The 26,828-nt window shown below is 39.2% G+C and overlaps 1 protein-coding gene across 2 annotated transcripts in view; it reads left to right on the plus strand.

Annotated features, from left to right (window-relative positions):
- The window catches only part of KCNAB2 (potassium voltage-gated channel subfamily A regulatory beta subunit 2), a 1,357,533-nt gene that overhangs the window by 463,895 nt on the left and 866,810 nt on the right, over positions 1 to 26,828 (plus strand). The window contains exon 4 of one of the 2 annotated variants that reach the window (XM_044063012.1): positions 8,203 to 8,282. In XM_044063012.1, coding sequence (XP_043918947.1) covers positions 8,203 to 8,282 — 80 coding nt within the window. Of the gene's footprint in view, positions 1 to 8,202; positions 8,283 to 14,467; positions 14,548 to 26,828 lie in introns of those variants that run through there. The other variant, XM_044063011.1, reaches the window with a different exon arrangement.

Consider the following 26,828-nt stretch of genomic DNA (forward strand, 5'->3'; position numbering starts at 1 on the left):
GGGTATGGGAATGGTCTGTCAGTCTGCAATGCTTTCTGATTATGATGCACATTCTGAGACAAAGCCAGTTCTTTAGTGGACAAACTAAGCAGATATTTCCTGAAGTCTCATTAGTTGTCCTTAAACATGTCTACGGCAAGGATACTTTTCCATCATTGGGGACATCTTGCTTGCAATCTTGTATATACTCGCATCTCAAATTCCTTTTTGCATTCTTCAGTCTTGCAAATTGAAATGTTAGTTTCAAAACAATTGACTTAACCTCATCTAATAGCTTTGTTCACTTCCACACACAACTGTGTATAGTATATAACAATAACTTCACTCTTAAACTGACCCAGAACATAATGACAGCTGCAGTAGAAAATTTACAACTAACCAACATTACAGACAAGCAGACAGATTTTCTCTATAGTTATCCATAGACAACTTGTTTGGTGTGACATTAAATCAGAATCCCCCCAGTTGACGAAACAGTTATTTTTATTTGTAACAAAAGCCAGTCATATTTCTTCTAGTGACTTCCCAAAATGTTAAGGTGTATCAAAACAAAAGAAGAAAATATTAACCAGAAAGAGATTCACAGTTTTAGCCAGATCATCATGTTCAAACAGTACAAGATCTACCTCTCCATACAGCCAATGGCAACATAATTCAATTTAAGATCACTCTTCACTCACTGTAGGCAGAGGCTCCCCTTATCACTTTGGGTGATGAACCAGATGTGAACATTTCATCTGTAAAAGCAAGAATAGTTAGACATTATTAAACACACACAAATACATTAGTGGTTGTAGTACAGATAGTCACGTTCTGTTTTTTTTAGTAAGTAAAATCTTTATTGTCATTCAAGGCCATATAGCACAGTGCACAGCAGAACAAAATTACGTTTCTCTAAGCTCATGTGAAAAAAAACACATAACAGCACACATAACGACAACACAACACCACAGCAGCAACAACAATACAACAGAGTTCAAAACAGGCCACCTGAAGGCATTGAATCTGCAGTAGATGTGCTCTGCCCATCCCAGTTGCAATTGCTGTGACCGCTGCCATCCTCAGCATCCACACCATGCACACTGTCGCCAGTTCCATCCTCACACCAGCAAAGTCTCAGTCCTAGTCCATCCTCCGATTCCCTCCAGTCCTGCTACCTGCCCTCGGCACGTTTACATCACCTGTGATGAAGCTATGACCCTGAGGCCCCAATGATCATCGCAACTGCAGCACTCCACACCATCATCACAGAGAATCTCAAGCTCCATCCACCAGTGCCAGCAGTCCCAGGGCAGTCATTGACATGCAGAATCCAATGGAACCAACAAAAATACAATCCACCAGTCAGGCTTTGTTACCTGCTGTTGGCTCCACCCCCACCCCTGAAGGCCAAACAGCTGTGTGATCCCTGAGACCAATTATCTTAAAAAAACACAGTAGAAACCTCCCAAGCAAGCGGAAAAACAACATGACTGCAATTGCATTTTTGCAGCAGACATGCAATAAGTGTCCCTTGGTCTCATTTTTGTAGGGTATTTAACCTGATTCAGCTTATTCAGGACTAGAGTTCATACCCTTTCCACGTTTTTCTGGCTCTTAATCTCTAATAGCAATTTTTCACTTTCTCTGTCACCCAGCCCCCAACTACCTTGGGGGTTATGCTCTCATACATTTTATACTGCATCCTGTGCACCAGTAAATGTCTTAAATGCAATCAGAAAAAAAAAAAAACACTTGAAATACTGTTGGGTAGAACAAAAATTTAAGGCTCTGCAGACTGCAGTGTTTCATAGTGACCAATAATTGTGCTGTCTGCTTCCTGGTATGTTAATAATAATAATTATTCAAAAAGACACTGTAAATCTTTCCATCACCAAAGCAATAATAGAATCTCATCTTGAAGTGTATAATCTCAAATTTTACCAAATTTGCCTTAGCTGTTTTACATTCCCTGTTATGTATTAAACATAAAGTCTGTGGGATCATTCAACATTTATCTGCCTTACTTGGTTGTGCATTAGGCCCGGCAAGCCAGCACGTAAAACTCTACTGCCAATCATTAGCGGACCGGAGTTCCGCTGTGACGACCCCTAACCGGCAAAAGCCGAAAGACACAAACAAACTTGCAGTCCAGTCCATTTTACCAACTTGTCCTGCACAGAGCACTAGCAATTGAAGACTTGTTTCTTTCCAGTATTCTACTAAGCCATATGTTTTTTCCACAGACTCCCCTCCTTGGCTTCCTTGTTTCCTTCAAGATTTCCTGTTAAGTCCGTATAAATTCATACTTATCTCTTGAGACTAGGTTTGCCTTCCCCCGATCTCTGATGACATCCACATACAAATTCATAGCTTCTACTATTTCTGATTCACTTTCCTTTAACTCTGCTATGTAGTTGGCTGTCTGCAAGCTCATTTTATCTCTCTTTCAAAACTTGCCTTCAAGTTGGCCAAAGAACGCCCATATTTTTTAATATACCTTAGTACTATATTTTAAATTCTTTACTGTAGAGTGACCAGGAGAATGTTTTCTCACTACTGCACCATCAGTAGACATCTCCATCATTCATGTTATTAGGGAGTAGTAAGTGGAACATTGATGTATTCTGCAAAGTTGTTTGATAAGTTCATATGTTATAATTGCTGTAATTGTGTATTGTTGTATGAAGGACGAGATGACTAATCATTTTAGTCTGGGAAATGTTAGATCCTGTATAAGTTTACAGTTAAAGTCCCCTAGTACCTGAATGAGTACTGCAAAATTAACAAGAAGAAATTGCATAAATAAGTCTAGGATAGGTTACATAATCGTGACGTGGATGTCATGTCTAGATCTGAAATATGCTTCCCATGACATAGAATATTGTGTTCTGAAGGCAGATCTTAATTTGTTAATGAATTACTATTTCATACGTTCGTAGGTGTGTACTAGGTTAATGGCCCTGGAGCCTTTGCAAGCCTAGTCCATAGGATTACCCTGGCATCGTGCCACCCAACCTTAGTTCCCAGTGCCTCTGTCGAGTTGAGCCACAGGAGTGATCCCTGGGGTGAATTTTCTATTTCCCATCCACTCATCAAGATTTCTCTTGAAGAGGGCCAGTGAGGTGCTCTGTTTGACATGTATGGGAAGTCTATTCCATAGCTTGGGCAGTTTCTGGGTTGTGAACCTGTCCCCCTCCAGCTTGTTCTGTTGATTGTGGTAATGAGGTTGAGGTTTCTGGAGTGTGTGATGCGGAGGGATTGGGATTTCTTTAGATGTAATATTTCTAACAGACCTGGGTCAGACATGGCTTTGTAAGTCAAGCAGAGATTGCCTCTAAGTAGCCGATATGAGACAGAGAATAGTTGGAGTTTTTTGAGTCTGTCCATATAGGACAAGTGTTTAAGGCCTAGGATCCTCTTTGTGAGGTACTTTTGGCCTCTCCAGTTGTTGCAGGTGTCCAGTGAGGTTCATGCCAAATGGGGCATTGTATTCGATGATTGGCCTAATGAAGAAAGAGTAGAGGGAGACAATGACCTCTCTCTTCCTGGATGCAAAACCCTTAGTAATGAGATGTGCCACATAGAAGGACTTTCTGACCACAGTGGCAGTGTGGTGGTCAAAAGAGAGGTTGCTGTCAACCTGTGTTCCCAGATCTCTTATAACTCCTTCTGTGTTCAGTGGACTACCATCGATGTGGTAAATCATGGAAACCAGGTTTTTCCCAAAGGGGATGACGACACATTTTTTGGCATTGAGCTTAAGGCCATGTTTCTGACACCAGTCGTTGGTCTCATTGAGGCCTTTCTGTAGGATGTCAACATCACTTGGGGAGTTAATAATAGCTCCCAACTTGCAGTCGTCTGCAGACTTTGTCAGCCAGAGTCCTTTCGTGTTGTCCTGGACTTCAGAGAAGTAGATACTAAACAGGAGAGGACCCAGGACTGAACCCTGTGGGACTCCACTCGTGACTAGTCGGCAGTCTGACTTGGAGTCAGCTGCTTTCACACTGTGGGTTCTATCTGTGAGCCAGTTTGCAACCCACCTAGTGATATAGGGATATAGATTCCATAACCTTGTAAACAAATCAGTTGTGCATATTCATCTGTAATCAAATAACCTGTGCATTCTGAATCCCTTCGGAATTGTTATTATCTTGATCTTTGTTCCAAATTTCAGAGGTAGTGCATTATGTATGTAAATATTGTCAGTGGATAAACAATACACAGAGCCAATGCCAGAAGTCGAAGCAATTCCATGTTTTTTTTTTCTCTGAAGCAGTCTAATCACTGTTAACACAACTCAGTGTGAAATCTGCTTTTCTCATGACTCACCAGTGCCTTTATCTATACTACCATGTAGAGAAACATTCTCAAGATGATTTATTTACAACTGTAAATAGCACTTCATTATATTGACCATGTTAAACTGACTGTTGTGAAAGAAGGGATTCTCATTAATATTATCAAATTTACCCAAAATTTCATTTACTGTCTTCCAGAATCTGTCAGAATTCTTTAAGCGGTTTACTGTAGTGATGAATAGCTCTGTTTTGCCTATCTTACTTGTATGTAGCGTTTGGCACTTGTTTAAAATAATTTGGTGTTGGGTTTTGTGATATTTATCAGCAGATTTCCTGTATAGCATCTATGCTAGTGCTGTTTGCTTAATCAGCAGTTTAAGTTTTGTAGAATCGAGGCACCCTGCCTGCATTGTTAGTGCTCATGTTTATGCATAAGTATCAAACGTTTTAAGCAGTATAACATTAAACATGGTATTCATTTAGGTAGTTGTTTCAGTTTCTACAAACTTTAGACATCCGAGAATTGTTGTTGATAGTTTCTGTATGATTTTCCACAGAAAGGTTGTAATGAAGAAAGGGAAATGCTCCTTACCACAAATGTTCTGCAGTCTTGCATTTAGCATATTTAGAGATGCAGGGATGTAGAAGATTGCTTCTGCAAAAAAAAGATGGATTTGTTATTTTCGGTGTAAAAATAGAAATCAGTGCTTTTATGGACATCAGTGGGATATTTCGCGAGATCATGTGGCAGTGGGGGGGTTAAGGAACTGTGTTCTTTCCCAACTGTTGTGTTGCCTGCAAGTTAGCATATTTAGAGATGGTTGAGTGTGGTGGGTCAGAGGATCCTCCTTGGAAAAAAAAAAGGAAAAGAAAAAGTTAGTATTTTATTTCATTGCCATTCCAGTGCAGAATGTTTTGTAATGTATTGGATCCTAATGCAATGGACATTATAGACTGTAATACAGATGTAGAACATTATCACATCTGGGTATAGAATATAGTTAGAACCTCTCAGAGGAGTGCAGATTGCTTTTTGAATGTTCTTTTTTATTTGAATGCTGCAGTGCCATACTGTGAAAGTTTTTTACTTGATTAGTTTAAATGTCTCCAGTTGTGAAATGACTTGACATTTTCCTTAAGATCCAGTATAGCCTTTCTATATGCGCATTCCTTTCTTGTAGAAGTAGTTAATTGAGTGAATTCAAGTAATATACAGCTGTTTATGCTTACTTGGTTATGAACATTCTGCTATGGAATGTTCAAGTTGCGTCATTTTTCAATTTCTTCCTTACAGTGCTCTCAACAGACCAAGAGATATACTGTTCAGGAGATTACTAACAACCCTCAACAAGTCTGAAACACTGTTTTGAATAGAAACTGCTCTTTTACCGTAGACCACAACTTGTTTTTGAGTTTGGGTGTAATGATGACAACACTGCATAGTATAGTAGGAGCTTAGCTGCAAGGTTGAGTGTTGTTCTGTTTCATTCATCATGAATCAGTCATCAAGTGTACCAGCTTTCCAGAGTCTATGGACATGCTCAAAGCGTCATTTAGAATAGTACTATTATAATGCTAAGTATTACCAGAGTAACAAGTAGAATCATACATCAGGTAGACAGAATTTGTAAAACAAAGTCCTAGTCCATTACCAGGTATCTTATAACCAATGCCACTAATTTTCCATTTTAGAATAGTACTATTATAATGCTAAGTATTACCAGAGTAACAAGTAGAAGCATACATCAGGTAGACAGAATTCGTAAAACAAAGTCCTGGTCCAGTACCAGGTATCTTATAACCAATGCCACTAATTTTTCATTTTTTTGTGGGAAACTACTGTAACATACTATAATTTGTCTGGGTACTGGAAAATCTTGATATTTCATGGAGTGTGACATTTTAGTCCGGAACGCTTATTCGTCAAAACTATTAGCTGCTACCAAAGCTGTCTTTTTGTTTTATTCAGTGTTTTGTACGTTTACTGTGTTTTAATTTTGTTATCTATAGAGTCACTTAAAATTATAATAGAATTATTGACACAACAAGAAATTACACTGTTTATTATTGTTTGTTAACTGGTAAATGAATGGCCCTCAGACTCCTTTTATTCACAGCCCTGGTCAACCGCAAATAAAGAAATTAAAGTTTATATAATTTATGATGTAACATATAACAGCATACAGTGTCGTAAAGGAATAATTTACACATCAATCAACACATTTCTGTGAGTTATAAGGAGCCATTGATTTGTACAATGCTTGAAATGTGCACTAATCTTGGAGAAAGAAGGAATAGTTTATTTGAATCAGCCATTGTCCTTGAAGCATTGACATTTGTAAGATTCAATTAAAAACTCTCTGAGTTGTTTCTTGAAAGAATAGCTTCTGCTTGTGCATGATGTTTACTTTTAGGCTGCTGCTGCATGCAGGTGCAGTGTTTAAGTATGAGGTCAAATTTCATTTTAGGAAATGGAAAGTTAGTCTTTTAACCATAAATCGGTTTCGACCTGTAATAGAATCTGCACCTTGAATACACTTCCTAAGTCATGCCAAAAACCAAGTACATGTGATGGTAAGTGGAGCAGCATAACCTTGTAGAACTAGTATATACTTACAGATTAATGTCACGTGATAAGCGTGCATTCCCTGTGCCTCCGTGCATAGAATAATTCTGGAAATGAGAAAGTGAGGACATGATGGACAGAGGAGAAAATAAGATGAGTCTGTTAGTAGTACTTGTCTAACTTTCCCATAGTAATATCTTGTAACATCTAAGCAATGAATTTTTTATACTTTTGGTGAAACCGTATCAAAGTAGTATCTTTAAATAAAATATACAGTACAGAATTTGATTTGGAGAAATGTCCAATGCTAAGTTATTTCTGATTATTCTTTATGGAAAATCAGGGCATGAAGATGCATGTTTAAAGTATACTGTAGTCTTAAGTGTTCTAATAGAATTCTCCTTATAATAAAAGCCGACCTGGAATAGTAGATGTGGTACCATCTGTGATTTTAATACAAGCCATGGCTGATATTTAAAGAAATACGATGCTTGATACAAACCTTTTGCTCTAAATGAAGAAGACACCACAGGGGTATCTGCCTGGAAGCATTACATTTCTTATAGGGGGGATGGAAGTGATTTGGAAAGTGATACGTTCTTGAAAGAACATGTAAATGAGGGAGTTGTAGTATAAACTGTAACCAAACAAAAGGCTTTATATGACTGCTTCAGAGAATCTTGGGATTCCATGAAGATCAGGTGCCTTGAGAAGTAAATGTGAGCCACATTTTACCACCCCATAAGAGGACAATGAGCCCAACTTTTTCTTTTGTAAAAACTGCTGTAGTAGGTCTAAAAGAACCATCTTGTAGGGTTCTTGAACATCACTGAAGTGCTGGACCCCTACTGGCAGGCATTTATGGATGGCTGTCCTACACTATTGACTAAAATTATAACCAGGCCATAACAGAAATAGATGGAAAATGAAAGGAAGTTGCTTACCAGGGCTTCAACAAGACACATGGTTACTGTGCATGCTATTATCCTGTGAGACATTTACTGCTGTTTGACTGGTAATTTAATGCATTTTAACAGACATTGCCATTGTTGCAGTAACTGTATCTGTACACTTTCTCCATCCACAATTGTTATAAAATGTAGTGTTTTGTCTCCGGTTATGCTAGTTTACCAGTTGGGTCAACAAAATCCAAAATAAGTAAAGTATGGTATGTCTAGGCATCTACATAATAAAATGGACACTTGATGTGAATAAAGAGAGGTGCTCAGTAAACAGAATCATTATTTATGAATAGTGTTTTTTAAAAGTAAGTCCTGTTTTCTGTTTTAGCACTGCCTGAATGATGAATTCATATAATACTTAAAATACTATTTCTTTTTCTTTACATTGCAGATGGCTGAGCAGCTAGTGACTCTTGCTTATGAGAATGGAATCAATCTGTTTGATACAGCTGAGGTTTATGCTGCTGGCAAGTAGGTACCTTAAGCACTGAGTATAATTTATCTCAGTAGTGCATTTATTGTTTTGTGCACCATGTCACTCCAAATTATTTTAGTAGGTCTCTTCTGATGTGCAGGAAGTTTCTTAGTTATTTAAATCTGTGAACTGCTTTACAATAATCATTTGGTCATATAAGTTCATTTTACAGTACCTGTGTATTGTGTATTGATTAGGTGCTCATTAAAACCTCTACACTCTGCTATTATTAAATTACCCATTTGAACAATGTGGGTCTTCCTTGACTATATTGCTTCCTTTTCTTTCTCCTTTAAATTCAATATATTCCATTTCCATTCTTTCTGCCCACCTACACTTTTTGGTTCATCCTTTTCCACACTAGACCTCTTTTCTTTACTGTTCATCATCATAAGCTGCCTTGCCTATACAATTTGCCAGCATTGATGTGCAGTGATCATAGGGTTATAAAGGTTAATTTGTTGCTAGATAATTCTGCCAAATTGAAATCTAAACCTATGCGAAGAAGGTTAAGTACAGAGTATATGGAAGTAAAACAGTCACTATGTAAAACTAACTGGAGTGAGAGGTGTTCAGTGGAAAAACTGCAGATAGAGTGTGGAAGGTTTTGAAAGAGAATTTGTTTGAGTGCAGATAATCGAAAAATGTTTAACATCAGGATCTAGGCATGCAATATCAGGGGGATATATTTCCATAAGAACAAGATACCTAATTAAGGTGAGAGAGACACAAAAATAAAAGAAATGGAAGAGAGGTCGACCTACAACTTTGAAAACTGAAATAAACAAGCTGGACAAACAGATTAAGCATAGTGTGAGACAAGATCAAGAAAAATTTGAGGAAAATTTATATAAAGATATTGAGCATAATAGGAAACATTTTATAGATGCATAAGATGTGGAAGGGGTAAAGACACACAAATTGATAACCTGTATGCAGATTCTAAAATTTATTCTCAGACCCAACAGATATATATTTACAAAATCTTATGCAAAACAGTTTGGCTCCACAAAAGGGGTGATAAGTTGTCCTAGTGACATCCAGGTAACCCCAGATACTAGAATCAAATTAGATTATATTGAAAAAGAACTGCACAAACTGGATCCAAACAAAGCACAGGGAGGAGATGGAATTAGTAACAATGACCTGAGAACACTTCAGCAAGAGCTTATGGTACCATTATATCTAGTATTCACTAGGTCATATAAATATGGGGAGAATGTTAAGTTGTCTATCTCGCCTTCATTCTTGCTGGATGGGTTCGGAGCCGACCTCGGCTCCGACTCGGCCACTCTAAAAGCTCGAGAGTTGGTTCCACCGGCTCGAGGCTCCCCCTATATCCCACAATGCTAGGCGTGAGTTACCTCAGATCTCGTTTGCCGCTACAGCGATCGAGGTGTGTTTTCTACCGGCTCCAGGTTAGTGAAAGTTAGACTAGTTTAAATTCTTAGACTTAGGCTAGCTCTGTGTATTTTTCTTTCCCCTTAGTGTAGTGGACTTCTTATCCCTTCTACCTTTATCCAGCCCCCCCTTTTTTGTAAAGAACTTATAGTTCTTTCCCCAAAGGCCTTCGGCCCTTCCTTCCTATCCTTAGGGTGTGTATGTGTTTTAATTAGGAGTTCTTATTTAACTTACCTTTAGTTTAAATAATTCCCTTTGAACCCTATTAGTGTAATCTGTGTGTGTGTGTTTTCTGTGTGTGATTACACTTCGTTCCTTGAATATGTCCATGATACAAAGGTTCAGAGCTTTCAAGAAGTGTGACTCGTGCTGTCAGAAAATGCCTTTTAAAATACCTGTTAAATTGGGGGGTTTAAAAGAAGGACTCTTTTTATAAAATTTACCTAATCTGCAAAAAAAAACTCATTTTAAGGGTTTATTGGGGTAAAGGGTTTTTTCTTTCTTGGAACCTTTAGGCTTAACTTAGTTGGGTGGGTAATTTCAGCTTTCCTTATGGCTCGCGGGGCCCTTTTTGGTTTTTAACCAGTATTGTTTGACCGAGGCATTAGCCCTGTGGCTCGATAACCCATGACCCAATTAGAAAAATCAGGTATTCTTTGGTGTTTTTCGTTTCCAAACTTTGTTCGAGAATGATTATTTCCGGTATGATTTCCGGAAAGTTAAGAAAAAGGGAAGATTTCTAAGTCCGAGGCCGGGCCCCAATTTCAGAGCCATACAGGATGTAAATTGTTCCAAAAATATTTTTTTGGGTTTTAAAATGACGGGCTTTAGGATTTGGGGGGGTTTTACCCGATCATTTTTTCGTGGGGGGATTTTTCTTTAAAACTGGGTTCCTCGTGCTGAGGGTGAGTGGTGGTTGTCGCCCCTCTCCTTGGGGGGAAGAAAGTTGTTTTTCCGGGGCCATTCGTCGGTTTTTAATTTTTTTCCCTAGCGGCCCTTTGGCTTTACAGGTGCATTATCACATGGTTAAAAATTTTACCCCAGTCGGTGGCGTTCTTTGGGCTTTTTTGTACTCCCCATCCAGACTGAAAGACTTAAAATCCCTGGGGGAAATCTCATTTTCTTGGGGCCCTTTGTTTTCAAGACCCTGGAAAAAGTGTAAAAAGAATAATATTAGCTTTTATTTTACGGTTTGAATTCGGGTTTCCCCTTGTTTCAAGTTGCTTTTTTTCAAATTTCTTCCAAAACGGGGGAAAGGCCGGGTTAAACTTCGGGGGATAATTTTTATCTGACCTGCCTGCCTTACTCGGGTGTCCCCCTTGACCCTCGGGGTGGTTGAAGAAGGTGACGCCCCTGATTAGTGGACTACCAAGGGATCCTTTTTTTCACATGAAACTTTTTCTAAAAAGGTTTTTCTTTGGATCTATGGTGTATGCTGCCATTAAGAAGGAACTATATCTTAAGTTTCCAATAAAAAAGGAATCAAATCAGGGACAGGTAAAAGCATTTTCTCACAGCTTTTTTTTAACCCAACAAATTTCCTTTTAAAAATGTCTTAAAGGGAACTTATAACGAGTAAAAATTTTAAAAGGGATCCTCGGGTGAAAAGAAAATTGAAAACAAAGCTGGCTACCAAAATTTTATACCAATCCCCTTTTTCCCTTTTTTGGGCTAGGGAACACCAGGCGGGACTGGAAATCGTTTTTCTGGAGGTGTTTTTTGGGGCCCCAAAAACCGGACATAGTATATTTCATTGCCATTCCAGTGCAGAATGTTTTGTAATGTATTGGATCCTAATGCAATGGACATTATAGACTGTAATACAGATGTAGAACATTATCACATCTGGGTATAGAATATAGTTAGAACCTCTCAGAGGAGTGCAGATTGCTTTTTGAATGTTCTTTTTTATTTGAATGCTGCAGTGCCATACTGTGAAAGTTTTTTACTTGATTAGTTTAAATGTCTCCAGTTGTGAAATGACTTGACATTTTCCTTAAGATCCAGTATAGCCTTTTCTATATGCGCATTCCTTTCTTGTAGAAGTAGTTAATTGAGTGAATTCAAGTAATATACAGCTGTTTATGCTTACTTGGTTATGAACATTCTGCTATGGAATGTTCAAGTTGCGTCATTTTTCAATTTCTTCCTTACAGTGCTCTCAACAGACCAAGAGATATACTGTTCAGGAGATTACTAACAACCCTCAACAAGTCTGAAACACTGTTTTGAATAGAAACTGCTCTTTTACCGTAGACCACAACTTGTTTTTGAGTTTGGGTGTAATGATGACAGCACTGCATAGTATAGTAGGAGCTTAGCTGCAAGGTTGAGTGTTGTTCTGTTTCATTCATCATGAATCAGTCATCAAGTGTACCAGCTTTCCAGAGTCTATGGACATGCTCAAAGCGTCATTTAGAATAGTACTATTATAATGCTAAGTATTACCAGAGTAACAAGTAGAATCATACATCAGGTAGACAGAATTTGTAAAACAAAGTCCTAGTCCATTACCAGGTATCTTATAACCAATGCCACTAATTTTCCATTTTAGAATAGTACTATTATAATGCTAAGTATTACCAGAGTAACAAGTAGAAGCATACATCAGGTAGACAGAATTAAGTAAAACAAAGTCCTGGTCCAGTACCAGGTATCTTATAACCAATGCCACTAATTTTTCATTTTTTTGTGGGAAACTACTGTAACATACCATAATTTGTCTGGGTACTGGAAAATCTTGATATTTCATGGAGTGTGACATTTTAGTCCGGAACGCTTATTCGTCAAAACTATTAGCTGCTACCAAAGCTGTCTTTTTGTTTTATTCAGTGTTTTGTACGTTGACTGTGTTTTAATTTTGTTATCTATAGAGTCACTTAAAATTATAATAGAATTATTGACACAACAAGAAATTACACTGTTTATTATTGTTTGTTAACTGGTAAATGAATGGCCCTCAGACTCCTTTTATTCACAGCCCTGGTCAACCGCAAATAAATAAATTAAAGTTTATATAATTTATGATGTAACATATAACAGCATACAGTGTCGTGAAGGAATAATTTACACATCAATCAACACATTTCTGTGAGTTATAAGGAGCCATTGATTTGTACAATGCTTGAAATGTGCACTAATCTTGGAGAAAGAAGGAATAGTTTATTTGAATCAGCCATTATCCTTGAAGCATTGACATTTGTAAGATTCAATAAAAAACTCTCTGAGTTGTTTCTTGAAAGAATAGCTTCTGCTTGTGCATGATGTTTACTTTTAGGCTGCTGCTGCATGCAGGTGCAGTGTTTAAGTATGAGGTCAAATTTCATTTTAGGAAATGGAAAGTTAGTCTTTTAACCATAAATCAGTTTCGACCTGTAATAGAATCTGCACCTTGAATACACTTCCTAAGTCATGCCAAAAACCAAGTACATGTGATGGTAAGTGGAGCAGCATAACCTTGTAGAACTAGTATATACTTACAGATTAATGTCACGTGATAAGCGTGCATTCCCTGTGCCTCCGTGCATAGAATAATTCTGGAAATGAGAAAGTGAGGACATGATGGACAGAGGAGAAAATAAGATGAGTCTGTTAGTAGTACTTGTCTAACTTTCCCATAGTAATATCTTGTAACATCTAAGCAATGAATTTTTATACTTTTGGTGAAACCGTATCAAAGTAGTATCTTTAAATAAAATATACAGTACAGAATTTGATTTGGAGAAATGTCCAATGCTAAGTTATTTCTGATTATTCTTTATGGAAAATCAGGGCATGAAGATGCATGTTTAAAGTATACTGTAGTCTTAAGTGTTCTAATAGAATTCTCCTTATAATAAAAGCCGACCTGGAATAGTAGATGTGGTACCATCTGTGATTTTAATACAAGCCATGGCTGATATTTAAAGAAATACGATGCTTGATACAAACCTTTTGCTCTAAATGAAGAAGACACCACAGGGGTATCTGCCTGGAAGCATTACATTTCTTATAGGGGGGATGGAAGTGATTTGGAAAGTGATACGTTCTTGAAAGAACATGTAAATGAGGGAGTTGTAGTATAAACTGTAACCAAACAAAAGGCTTTATATGACTGCTTCAGAGAATCTTGGGATTCCATGAAGATCAGGTGCCTTGAGAAGTAAATGTGAGCCACATTTTACCACACCATAAGAGGACAATGAGCCCAACTTTTTCTTTTGTAAAAACTGCTGTAGTAGGTCTAAAGAACCATCTTGTAGGGTTCTTGAACATCACTGAAGTGCTGGACCCCTACTGGCAGGCATTTATGGATGGCTGTCCTACACTATTGACTAAAATTATAACCAGGCCATAACAGAAATAGATGGAAAATGAAAGGAAGTTGCTTACCAGGGCTTCAACAAGACACATGGTTACTGTGCATGCTATTATCCTGTGAGACATTTACTGCTGTTTGACTGGTAATTTAATGCATTTTAACAGTCATTGCCATTGTTGCAGTAACTGTATCTGTACACTTTCTCCATCCACAATTGTTATAAAATGTAGTGTTTTGTCTCCGGTTATGCTAGTTTACCAGTTGGGTCAACAAAATCCAAAATAAGTAAAGTATGGTATGTCTAGGCATCTACATAATAAAATGGACACTTGATGTGAATAAAGAGAGGTGCTCAGTAAACAGAATCATTATTTATGAATAGTGTTTTTTAAAAATAAGTCCTGTTTTCTGTTTTAGCACTGCCTGAATGATGAATTCATGTAATGCTTAAAATACTATTTCTTTTTCTTTACATTGCAGATGGCTGAGCAGCTAGTGACTCTTGCTTATGAGAATGGAATCAATCTGTTTGATACAGCTGAGGTTTATGCTGCTGGCAAGTAGGTACCTTAAGCACTGAGTATAATTTATCTCAGTAGTGCATTTATTGTTTTGTGCACCATGTCACTCCAAATTATTTTAGTAGGTCTCTTCTGATGTGCAGGAAGTTTCTTAGTTATTTAAATCTGTGAACTGCTTTACAATAATCATTTGGTCATATAAGTTCATTTTACAGTACCTGTGTATTGTGTATTGATTAGGTGCTCATTAAAACCACTAGACACTCTGCTATTATTAAATTACCCATTTGAACAATGTGGGTCTTCCTTGACTATAAAGCTTCCTTTTCTTTCTCCTTTAAATTCAATATATTCCATTTCCATTCTTTCTGCCCACCTACACTTTTTGGTTCATCCTTTTCCACACTAGACCTCTTTTCTTTACTGTTCATCATCATAAGCTGCCTTGCCTATAACTGTTACAATTTGCCAGCATTGATGTGCAGTGATCATAGGGTTATAAAGGTTAATTTGTTGCTAGATAATTCTGCCAAACTGAAATCTAAACCTATGCGAAGAAGGTTAAGTACAGAGTATATGGAAGTAAAACAGTTACTATGTAAAACTAACTGGAGTGAGGTGTTCAGTGGAAAAACTGCAGATAGAGTGTGGAAGGTTTTGAAAGAGAATTTGTTTGAGTGCAGATAATCGAAAAATGTTTAACATCAGGATCTAGGCATGCAATATCAGGGGGATATATTTCCATAAGAACAAGATACCTAATTAAGGTGAGAGAGACAAAAATAAAAGAAATGGAAGAGAGGTCGACCTACAACTTTGAAAACTGAAATAAACAAGCTGGACAAACAGATTAAGCATAGTGTGAGACAAGATCAAGAAAAATTTGAGGAAAATTTATATAAAGATATTGAGCATAATAGGAAACATTTTATAGATGCATAAGATGTGGAAGGGGTAAAGACACACAAATTGATAACCTGTATGCAGATTCTAAAATTTATTCTCAGACCCAACAGATTATATATTTACAAAATCTTATGCAAAACAGTTTGGCTCCACAAAAGGGGTGATAAGTTGTCCTAGTGACATCCAGGTGTAACCCCAGATACTAGAATCAAATTAGATTATATTGAAAAAGAACTGCACAAACTGGAGCCAAACAAAGCACAGGGAGGAGATGGAATTAGTAACAATGACCTGAGAACACTTCAGCAAGAGCTTATGGTACCATTATATCTAGTATTCACTAGGTCATATAAATATGGGGAGATTCCTCAAGATTGGAGATGTGCACTTATTAAACCTGTCTTCAAGGGGAAAGGGGAGTAGGACAAATCCAAAGTCATGTACAGTGGATATAAAAAGTGTACACACCCCTGTTAAAATGCCAGGTTTTTGTGATATAAAAAATGAGACCACAAAAAAATCATTTCAAAACTTTTCCCACCTTTAATGTGACCTATAACCTGTTCAGTTCAATTGAAAAACAAACATATCTGTTAGGGGAAAAATATAAAAAATGTACAATAAGCTGGTTGCATAAGTGTGCACACCCTTAAACTAATACTTCGTTGAAGCACCTTTTGATTTAACTACAGCATTCAGTCTTATTCGGTACACACTTGCCATAAATTAAAGAGACTGATTAACCCCTAATAGGATTTTCCTGACATTTACTCAGTTGTCTGCTACAGCAAAAGCGTTCACAAAGAGCTTACAAAGCATCAAAGGAATCTCATTGTTGAAAGGTATCAGTCAGGAGAAGGGTACAAAAAATTTCCACAACATTGGATATACCATGGAACACAGTCATCAAAAAGTGGAGAAAATATGGGACAACAGTGATGTTGCAAAGAACTGGACGTCACTCCAAAATGAATGAAAAGACAAGATGAAAACTGGTCAGGAAGGCTGCCAAGAGACCTACAGCAACACTGAAGGAGCTGCAGGAATTTCTGGCAAGTACTGGTTGTGTACTACATGTGACGACAATCTCCCATATTCTCCATATGTCTGGACTATGGGGTAGGGTTGTAAGACTGAATCCTTTTCATACACAGAAAAACATCCAGGCCCGACTAAAATTTGCAAAACAGTACATCGTTTCCCAAAAGCATGTGGGAAAATGTTTTATGGTTTGATGAGACCAAGCTGGGACTTTTTGGCCACAATTCCAAAGAGTATGTTTGGCGCAAAAACAACACTTCACCTCACCAAAAGAACATGCCCACGGAGAAGCATGGTAGTGGCTGTATCATGCTTTGGGGTTGCTTTTCTTCAGCTGGAACTGGGGCTTTAGTCAAGGTGGAGAGAATTATGAACAGTTCCAAATATCAGTCACTTTTGGCCCAAAACCTTCAGGCGTCTGTTAGAAAGATGAAGAGGAATTTCACCTTTCAAGACGACACTGACCCCAAGCATACATCCAAATCAACAAAAGAATGGCTTCACCAGAAGAAAATTAAAGTTTTGGAATGGCGCAGCTAAAGCCCAGACCTAAATCCAATAGAAAATCTGTGGGGTGACCTGAATAAGGCTGTGCACAAGAGATGCCCTTGCAATCTGACAGATTTAGAGCACTTTTGCAAAGAAGAGTTGGCAAATATTGCCAAGCCAAGATGTGCCATGCTGATAGACTCCTAACCAAGAAGACTGACTGCTCTAATTAAATCAAAAGGTGCTTCAACAAAGTATTAGTTTAAGGGTGTGCACACTTATGCAACCAGCTTATTGTACATTTTTTATTTTTTTATATTTTTCCCCTAACAGGTTTATTTGTTTTTCAATTGAATTGTACAGGTTATAGGTCACATTAAAGGTGGGAAAAGTTTTTAAATGATTTATTGTGGTCTCATTTTTTTATATCACAAAAACCTGGCATATTAACAGGGGTGTGTACACTTTCTATATCCACTGTAGACCCTTAAGTCTACTTTCATGTTGTGGAAAAATAATGGAGAAGGTAATATTGGTTAAGTTATTATCAGAACTGGATAGGTTGGGACTTGAAACCATATATCAGCATGCATATGTTGAAAACAGATGTATTATCACCTGTAATATGATGTTCTATAATAATATAATAACATATATGAATGAAAAATTGTGCTGTGATGTAATTTGTATAGATTTAACTTTAACAGAGCCATACACAAAACACTGATCAATAAATTAATACAACTAGGTATTGATGTACTCTTGATAAGATGGCTAGCTGCATGGCTTACAAATAGGGCATGGGAAGTATAAAACAGCAACTGGACAGGTGAAATCCTTTGTCACAGTCAGGGTGTCCCACAGGGCTCTGTCCTAGGCCCTTACTTGTTTAGATTGTCTTTCAGACCTAACTTTTTCATCTGAGGTGTTATACTGTCTATATGCAGACAACCTGAAATTGGATAAACTGATTACATATGTTACAGATAAGACATGTCTGCAAAATAACTTGACTAAATCGACCATTTGGGCCAGGAGAATAATATGGTGATAAATTCATCAAAAACTAAGCATATGAGATTTGGGGGACATAAACTGAAAGGTGAATATTTAAGACAGCACACAGTGATTGAAACTGTAGACTCATTTAAGGACCTTGGTATATTGTAGATTCAGCTATGAGTTTTTCTAATCATATCAAGCAATTGGTAAATGATAGTTATAGAACTATAAGTTGCATAAAAAGATTTATAAAGTCTAGGAAATCAAAAATGATTAAGTCATTGTTTGTTATATTAGACCCAAACTTGAGTCTGGAATAACAATATGGAAACCCTATAAGAAAACAAGCATGAGTAAACTGGAAAGAGTGCAGTGGAAATATACCAAGGGCATCCATGGATGTGAAAATTTAAGTTACTGTAAAAGACTAAAATATCTGAACTTGTACAATGTCTCTTACAGATATCTAAGAGGAGATCTTATTCAAGTATCTAGGGCATTTAGAGACAACAACCTCTGGGAATGATTGGGGTTATCAAAAAGTACTAGAGAATCATCAGACAACCTGTGTAGAAGATTCTGTAGGAATGAGAAGTGTACTAATTGGTTCTCTGACAGAGAAGCTGATGTATAGAACAGACTACCAAATTACATTAAAGCAAGTACTAGTTTAGATGTTTTTAAGAACATTCTGGACACTTATTATGGGAACAAGTGTTTTGGTATATTGGCAAGCTAGAAGGGCATTAAAGCCTGTGCTTGAAATATTTGTATGTATGTATGTCCAATTGTGTATATAGTAAATAGAAACAGTTATTTTATTCTTTCATAATGTGTATACTTATCTAACTATAATTGTGTTGTTTACCGTATAACATTTTCTGATTCATCTACACTACCTCTGTAAGGAATCTACTGCACTGGTTTGTTGATCTGTTGTAACCCCAGACTGAATCTGAAAAGATGCAAATGGATCAGTGCTCTACTCTGGTTAAAAAAAAAAAACAGAAAATATAAGTACACACTTACATACATACACACATACATAGATACATAAAAAACTATCTGAAGAAATTAATAGAGTAAATACAGAAAACAAGGTTAACAGTGTATTTCAGCTAACAGTTTATATCCCCTGAAGAAAACAATAAGTACTTCAGAGGGGACATATGCATCTATTTATTTTCATGTTTGTCTTATGTGTTTATATTTTCATAAACTACTGTTCTGACAGGAATACCAGAGTCATGCAGACTCCAGGGAAGTTAGGTGACTTGCTTTGGATCACACAGAATGCAAATGGATCTAATTTTATTCAAACTTAGATCTCCATCTTTATAGCAGAACACCTTACACTCAACTAGTGGGATACAGTGGCCTAACTTCTCTTCTTGATGGACATTTTTGCAATTGACTTGTCATATGAGATGTAGGATAGCACAGGAACTTCAAGTCATCTGTTTTGGGTAATGTAGTAAGACATTGTCTTGTCTGTAGAAGGATTAGAGAATATCGGCTACTTGCAGCTTAGTCCTTTAATCGGTTGAGTAGGGCTCTCCATCCTTTGTACTTTTTAATGAAGGTCAGTATAAGGAAAGACTATTGGGTACTTCATGTGCACTTTCAATTATCATTTTTTTTAATTTCTGTACATCAGACAAACATAAATTTCTGTACATCAGACAAACATTCCTTTCTTAAGCATGTTAAAGCATCGCAACATCAGAGATATGAGAGTGCATCAGCCTCAGAATCTCTGCTTCTTTCTAGCTGCTGACACTGTCCAGTACTCATCCTATTGTGCCTTTGTAAAGTTCCCACATTACATTCCTAAGAAGTGCACAATGACTGTGTAATCGTTCAATATTCAGAGTGCCAAACCAGGCATACGGAACATCTTTTTTGGACCAATGTATTGTTATCTTTGACTGACATGTTTGTCTTAAATAATGTTAACTCATACCATCTTCAGTTTTCTCTTTACTCTGGACATAACAGTAGCACCTCAACTTTGTCTGTTTTTTTCTTATTGCACATGTATTAAAGTTAATGAGCTGATATCATCACCTTCAAGTCTATAAACAAATGTGCATGTGGTAGGCCATTAATGATTTCTGCCTTAAATGTTTTTTTTTTTTCTGTTGAAGTAGGACATCACTAAAACAATGAATGAAGGTGAAAACAGTGCATTCTGCCTAACTAGATCTGGCACATTTGATACAATGCCCCACTTGGGCATTGTCAACAAACTTATGGAACTAGGTGTAAATCCCTTTATAACACATTGGATTGCTAGCTGGCTCACTGATAGGACCCAGGAGGTTAGAATTGGAGAGGCCACCTCTGTGTATAGTGTACTTTTCTTTTCATGTGTTAATTATCTAGTAGTCAGTGTTGTCTAGTGTAATAAATAGTGTACAAGCATGTGCGACAGCTACTTAGATATTACTTTGTTACTATAGTTATTGTTTGTTCTTTAATACCTATCATGTCTGTTTGTTTTCTCCTGTAAAAGAGCTGACACTCGAAATTTTACTTGTGTTTCCTAAATAACAAAAAAGTTTTTTTGAATCTTTTGAATAGAGGCCAGTCACCAGTGGAGTCTCCCTGGACTCTGTGCTGGGCCCACACCACTTTGGCATCTACTTCTCTGATGCCAAAGCCAATGTCAAAGGCCTTTGACTGACCAATCCGGCTGATGATTGCAAACTAGGAGCAGTCATTGAATTCCTCACAAGAGGAGCACCCTCCATCAGGAAGGTCTAATAGAGGTAAATGTTTGGTGCCAAAGCCATTGTTTAAAACTCAGTACGAAGAAATGCATTATAGTACCTTTTGGGGAGTCTACCACTGTCGGTAGCTATGTAATGAATAAAACACCCTTAAAAGTTAATTTGAAGTTGTTTTTCATTTGGTCTTCAACTTGTATGTTCAGATCTGACATCAGATCTGAATACTACAGGTCTAGGATCTAAAAATTTGAGCTCCCCCTCTGCCCGTAATGCCCTGCTCTCCCCTCATCCCCTCAGATTTAGTTTGCTGCATTTTCATCAGCATCGGGATTGTGATAATCTGAGCTCCATTGTGTATTTGTGAGTGTTTTCTTCAAAGTTTCTTCCTCCTTTTTTTATCCCTACTGTAGGATTTCTTCCTGTTTTTCCCTACCCTCCTTTTTTCTCTCTAAAGAACCATTTGGTCCATTTTGTTTCATTAACCTTCTACTCCTAACCTTCTTTCTTTCTTTCCTTCTTAAAAAAAAAAATCCTTTCTATTCTGTGTTTTTTTTTTGGTTTTCCTCTTTGGTTTTGTTGGAAAGGCCAGCTGTGTTTAAAAAGTGTGCTAGGTGTGGGCATAAGATCCCTCTATTAGATGCCCACACGGAATGTGTAGTTTGCTTAGGGGCATCTCACTTGGATTCCTCCTGTGTGGTTTTAACCAGTGCACTCTTATTGATAGGCAGAATAAACTTATCTTGAAGGTTGTATTGCCATCGACAGCTTCTTCCTCTTCTGGGACTCCTGCAATGTCCGGGGCTGAAACCCCCTCCAAGAAGCACAGAGAGAAGAGAAGGTCCCCAGGTACAGCTCCCTCCTTGTCCGGTGAACCTTCTCAGATAGTTGGCAAGACATCAGATCCTAAGGACTCTAGTCCGATCGTTTGCAAAGACTCTTCTCAACTCTGGTCTCCAAGGTTCTCCACAGAGCCGGTTACCTCAAGGCCTAAATTCCCTTTATTGCAGTCTTCCAGGCCAGTCTCCAGGCTGCCTTCTGTGGATTCTTCCATCAGGTCCTCTCGTAGCCTATCTGAAGCCGAGGTTGACAGGATGCTGATGAGGTTTTTCAAGGCACAGATTCAACTGGGGGTTATGCATGCTCCATCCCCTGCTGGATCTGTGAGCCATCAGCCTTTGTTTGTTCCCATCTCTCCTTCTCCGATCCACCCCCTAGCTTCGGAGTCATTGGGTCCGAGGATCCCAGGAGTCAAGATATCTGAACCTACAGATACTTTAGCTCACCTCCAGTGGTTGCCTTGAGTGGTTCGGCCCTACCTGTCTTAGAGTGAGGCGAATCAGCGTCAGGTCAGAGGGTTCGATGTCAACGATGAAGGTTTTGGAGTTGTCTCTTCCCTGCAGAGCCTTGGCACTTGATAGCTGCTCGGCTCTGACTCCACTGTGGGATCTGGGGGTGACAGGGGCTTATAGGACTTCTCCAGCAGCTTTGGCACCAACAGATGTGCCCTCAAACCCCCGTTTGCCCTCAGCATTCAAAGTGGTGGAGAGATTTCTCTCTGTGCCTAGGAGAGCCTCAAATCTACCTCCTTCAGAACCCAGTCCTCCCCCAGGAGAGATTGTACCTGAGTCATCCCTTCTGTCACCTCCCGGACAGGCTGCCCAAAATTTCTTTCAGGTCACTTCCCTTTTGGAACATTCTGAGTCTTCCTATACCTCCCCGGAGCATCCCACCGAGGAGGTCCATCATAAGCTTATGTGCAAAAGGAGGCACTTGGATTCCCCACAGGAATCCCTCATTGAGGACACCGACTTGGATGATGGGGAAGGGTTCCCCACCTGAGGATGTCTCCTTTGGAGACATTATGGACATCCTGCACCATAAGGGTGGGTGGTCTGCCCAAAACCCTAGTCCTTAGGAATCTGTGTTCCTGGAAGCCTTCGGATCAGGCCCATCTACATCTTGGTGTCTCCCCCTGCAGACCTCCTTATTGATCTAATCTGCTGTTTCCTGCAGAAGGGACATTGAGGGGTGGCAAAATGAGAAGGAAGGAAAGACCTTGTCTGCCACTGGAATCCATTTTGCCACCCCTCAGTGTCCCTTCTCCAGGAAACAGCATGGTGGCAAAAAGTTGTGGTTCTGAAGATCTCAAGGTCCTTTTCAGGAACCTCGCGGAGATTTTTTTCTCCAGAGGCAGAGGGGGGAAATGGTGCAAATGGCAGATGGGTCTGATAAACCAGCGGTCTCAAGATACCTTCTCGGACAGGACAAATCAGCAATCCTGAAGGACTGGCCTACTGCTTGTCTCTGGAGGCAGTCGGGGGACATTTATCTATATATCCAGCAGCCTGGGAAGCCATCACAAGTGACCGTTGGGTGTTAAACGTCATATCTAGAGGATGTTCATCGTGTTTCACTGCTGCAGTCATTACACTTGGGTTATCCTGCCGTCAGGCGGTCCTGCAGTCGGCCAGAGTTCCAAAGTCTTGGTCCGGCGTCGGTTGCTGTCGCCTCCTCCCTGATGTCAGTGCGTCAGGGGTATATAAGAAGCAGCCAACGCCATTTTCTTCAGTCTTTTTTGCTGCGCGGTGCCCGAAGCAAAAGCAATTTGCAAGTGCCGGTCGGTCGACTCCTGAGATATCAAATTCGATTTTCAGAACCGAAGTCTTCAGTAAAGCTAAGTATCCCGTTGGGGAAACTTTTTCTTGCCTCAGACCGATGTCCGTAAAAGTTAATAATTGTATTTCTTGTGGTAAGCAAATACCTCATAAGGATTTTCATTCTTACTGTATTCCATGCCTAGGCCCAGATCACGACGTCACTAGTTGTCGGTTTTGTGCTAGATTTAACAAACGCACTATTAAACGTCAGTTTGACTTTGCTCGCCATTACTTTGGCCGAAGGTTTAATTATACCATGCCGTCGGAACAACCAACGACCAGAATTCACAAAAAAACGCAAAGAAAAGGATAAGGACAGGTATCAGAGGCCCAAAACTGACGACGAAGCCTCTTCTAGGCCAGTCGCCGGTTCTCAGTAAGGCACTTTTTCAGCCCCTGACACCCGCTACCTCAGAGCCACAGGCCGCTACCGACTCCCACGTGGAGGTGCCTAGGCCTCTGGATACTCAAGGTGTTGGGCCTACGGAGACTAACCCTTCAGATGGGTCTGGAGCCGCTGAGCAGGCATCGGCATCTGAGGGTGTTTTCAGACCTTGACAACTTACCATTGCAACTACAGCCAAGTCTAAAACTACATTAGAGACAAAGAAGCAAGTACAGCATTCACCTGGACAGGCCTCCATGCCTAAAAAGAAGATGCTCAAAATGGCCGAAGACTTAATTACTCTGATCAGGGGTTCCCATCCCCCTCCTGATAAAAGGCCTAGGCAGGATATAGACTATGATTCCTCTGACCAGGTTTCTATATATTCTGATTCCTCTTCAGACCAGGGTTACTCTTTACCCCCCTATGAGGACTCTGATGCTGAAGAATCAATTCCTTCAGCCTCTCCTCCTGAGGATCACTCTTTTGGGGAAACTTTAAATACCATGAGGGAGCATTTCCATTGGGAGGGCCACGATTACTCAGAATCCAAGAAAAGATTCAGAGACTTTCTTTTATTGCCTCAACACAGGCCCCTTGCTATTCCGCCAGTGTTGGATATTGTGGATGATGTGTTCTCTGAATCCAGTTTAAATCCTGATTCTTTACCCCCTGCTCCAGTAAAGCCAGACAGAGGTACTACAGAGTCCCTGACTCTCACAAATTTCTTTATAAAAACCATGTTGCTGACCCAGAAACTATTTTGCAGGGTCCCAAAGGGGTAAAGGCTTCCACGGCTAAAAATCCATTTCCCTCTGACAGGGATTCCAGACCATTAGACAGATGGGGGAAGAAAGTTTACACCTCTGCAACTTTAGCAGTGAGGGCTTTAAATTGCCAGTTTCACATGCTTAAATATCAACAATGTTTACTGTCTTAGTTAAAACAGAAAATGAGTACAAGTGCAGAACAACCTGACTATAAGGAAATGCAGGATTTATTGGATGCAGCTGAACAAGTGGGAAAGCATACTCTGCAATGTGGTTTTGATTCATTAGAGGCTTCTTGTAGAGCAGCAGTTACAGGATCTGTGATTCAATGGCATGCTTGGTTAAAAGAACAAAGTTTACCAGATCATGTTAAGGCAAAATTATTGGATGCTCCTTTACAGCAAGATATTTTATTTGGTGTTAAGGCAGAAGAGGTATTAAAGAAAATGGAGGATAAGGCAAAATCTATGCAAACAGTGAAAGATTTCTTACAGGTACATCCACCTCGATTTAGCAGGAATTGGCCTACAAAAAAATTGGTCTTTTCCAGTGTCAGACAGGCCACAAAGAGGCAGATACAGATGCCCAAGAGGCAGATCTCAGCCCCAAGGCTCTTACAGACCACGACAGTGGGGTGCTTCAACCCCAAAAGGAGGTGAAGACAAGTCACAACCTTATAGGAAACAGTCCCAATGACTTCCTCCTTCCAATGCCAAGCTTTCCTCTTTTGGCAGCTCCCTTAGGGGGGAAACTAACACTTTTTTCACAAAACTGGCAAGCAATCACCCAAGACAAATGGGTTCTGAATATTGTGTCTCAGGGTTACAGGTTCCACTTTCACACTTTACCAAGGCTAAAAGGAATGCCAGACCTGCCACTAAATCAATGGGCAGAGGCACAAAAGCAAATTACAACAGCCCTCATGGACATGAGAGCTATTCAAAAAGTGCCACAGCAGGAACAAGGATAAGGATTTTACTCAAGACTCTTCCTGGTCCCCAGAAAGGACAAAGCCTGGAGACCCATACTAGACCTTTCTACTCTAAATACTTACCTGGATGTTCCGAAATTAAAAATGTTGACACTACAGCAGCTCCTTCCCATGTTGAGCAAGAAAGCTTGGCTTGTTACTTTGGACCTCAAAGAGGCATACCTGCATGTCCCTATCAGACAAAATTCCAGAAGATACCTCAGATTCATAGCTGGTTCAATGCACTACCAATTCTCTGCACTGCCCTTTGGCTTATCTACTGCGCCCAGGGTCTTCATAAAGTGCCTGGCACCAGTAATTGCATTTTGCAGACAAAAAGGAATTCAAATGTATCCATACCTGGACGACTGCCTGATTCAAGCAGAGAGCAAGGACATTCTTCTAAAGCATCTGGCGTTTGTAAAAAGGTTGTTAATTTGCCTAGGGTACACAGTAAACGAAAAGAAGTCAAAACTAGTGCCCTCACAAGAGATAATATTCCTGGGTGCCAGCTTAAATACAACGGCCCAGATGGCTTATCTCATGCCAGACAAACAAGGACAACTGACTCAGTATTTTCAGTTGATGGCAACGAAGTCCCAACTCCCTGCAAGAAAAATTCTGCAGGCCCTGGGATTCATGGCATCCTGCATACTACTAATTCCATATACCAGACTGCATATGAGGAAATTACAATGGTACCTAAAAAGTGTTTGGACTCAACACTCTCACAGCTTGGAAACAGTAATACCACTAGTTCCCTTCCTACAACAGGAGTTTCTATGGTGGGCACAGGCATGTCACCTCAGCAAGGGTCAGCTTTTCACTCTTCCCACAACCAGGCAGACTTTAACAACAGATGCTTCGGATTACGCCTGGGGAGCACACTTGGCAGGAAAATGTATTCAGGGCAAGTGGACCACAAACCAAATGCATCTTCACATCAATCAAAAAGAAATGTTGGCTGTACAAAATGCCCTAATAGCTTTCAAGGACCTTCTGCATCCAGGACAATTATTATTAAAGACAGACAACACCACAGTAATGTGGTACATAAACAAGCAAGGGGGCACTCATTCTTACCCCCTATGCAGACAAGCCATGACCTTGTGGAACACAGCTCTAACTTATCAAGTTCATCTGCAAGCATGATTCCTGCCAGGAAAGAAAAATACTCTGGCAGACGACTTAAGCAGAAACATCATGGATCCTCACGAGTGGAAATTAAATCCACAAGTCTTCAGCATGATAATGCAAAAATGGAGGTGCCCGGACATAGATCTTTTGCCTCCCCACTGAATTGCCAACTACAAAAATTCTGCACAAGGACTTCTCACACACAAGCATGGAAAGTGGATGTTCTTTCGT

Source organism: Protopterus annectens, chromosome 2.part1 (assembly GCF_019279795.1).
Source record: "Protopterus annectens isolate FY-2018-M chromosome 2.part1, PAN1.0, whole genome shotgun sequence".
Classification (NCBI taxonomy): domain Eukaryota; kingdom Metazoa; phylum Chordata; order Ceratodontiformes; family Protopteridae; genus Protopterus; species Protopterus annectens.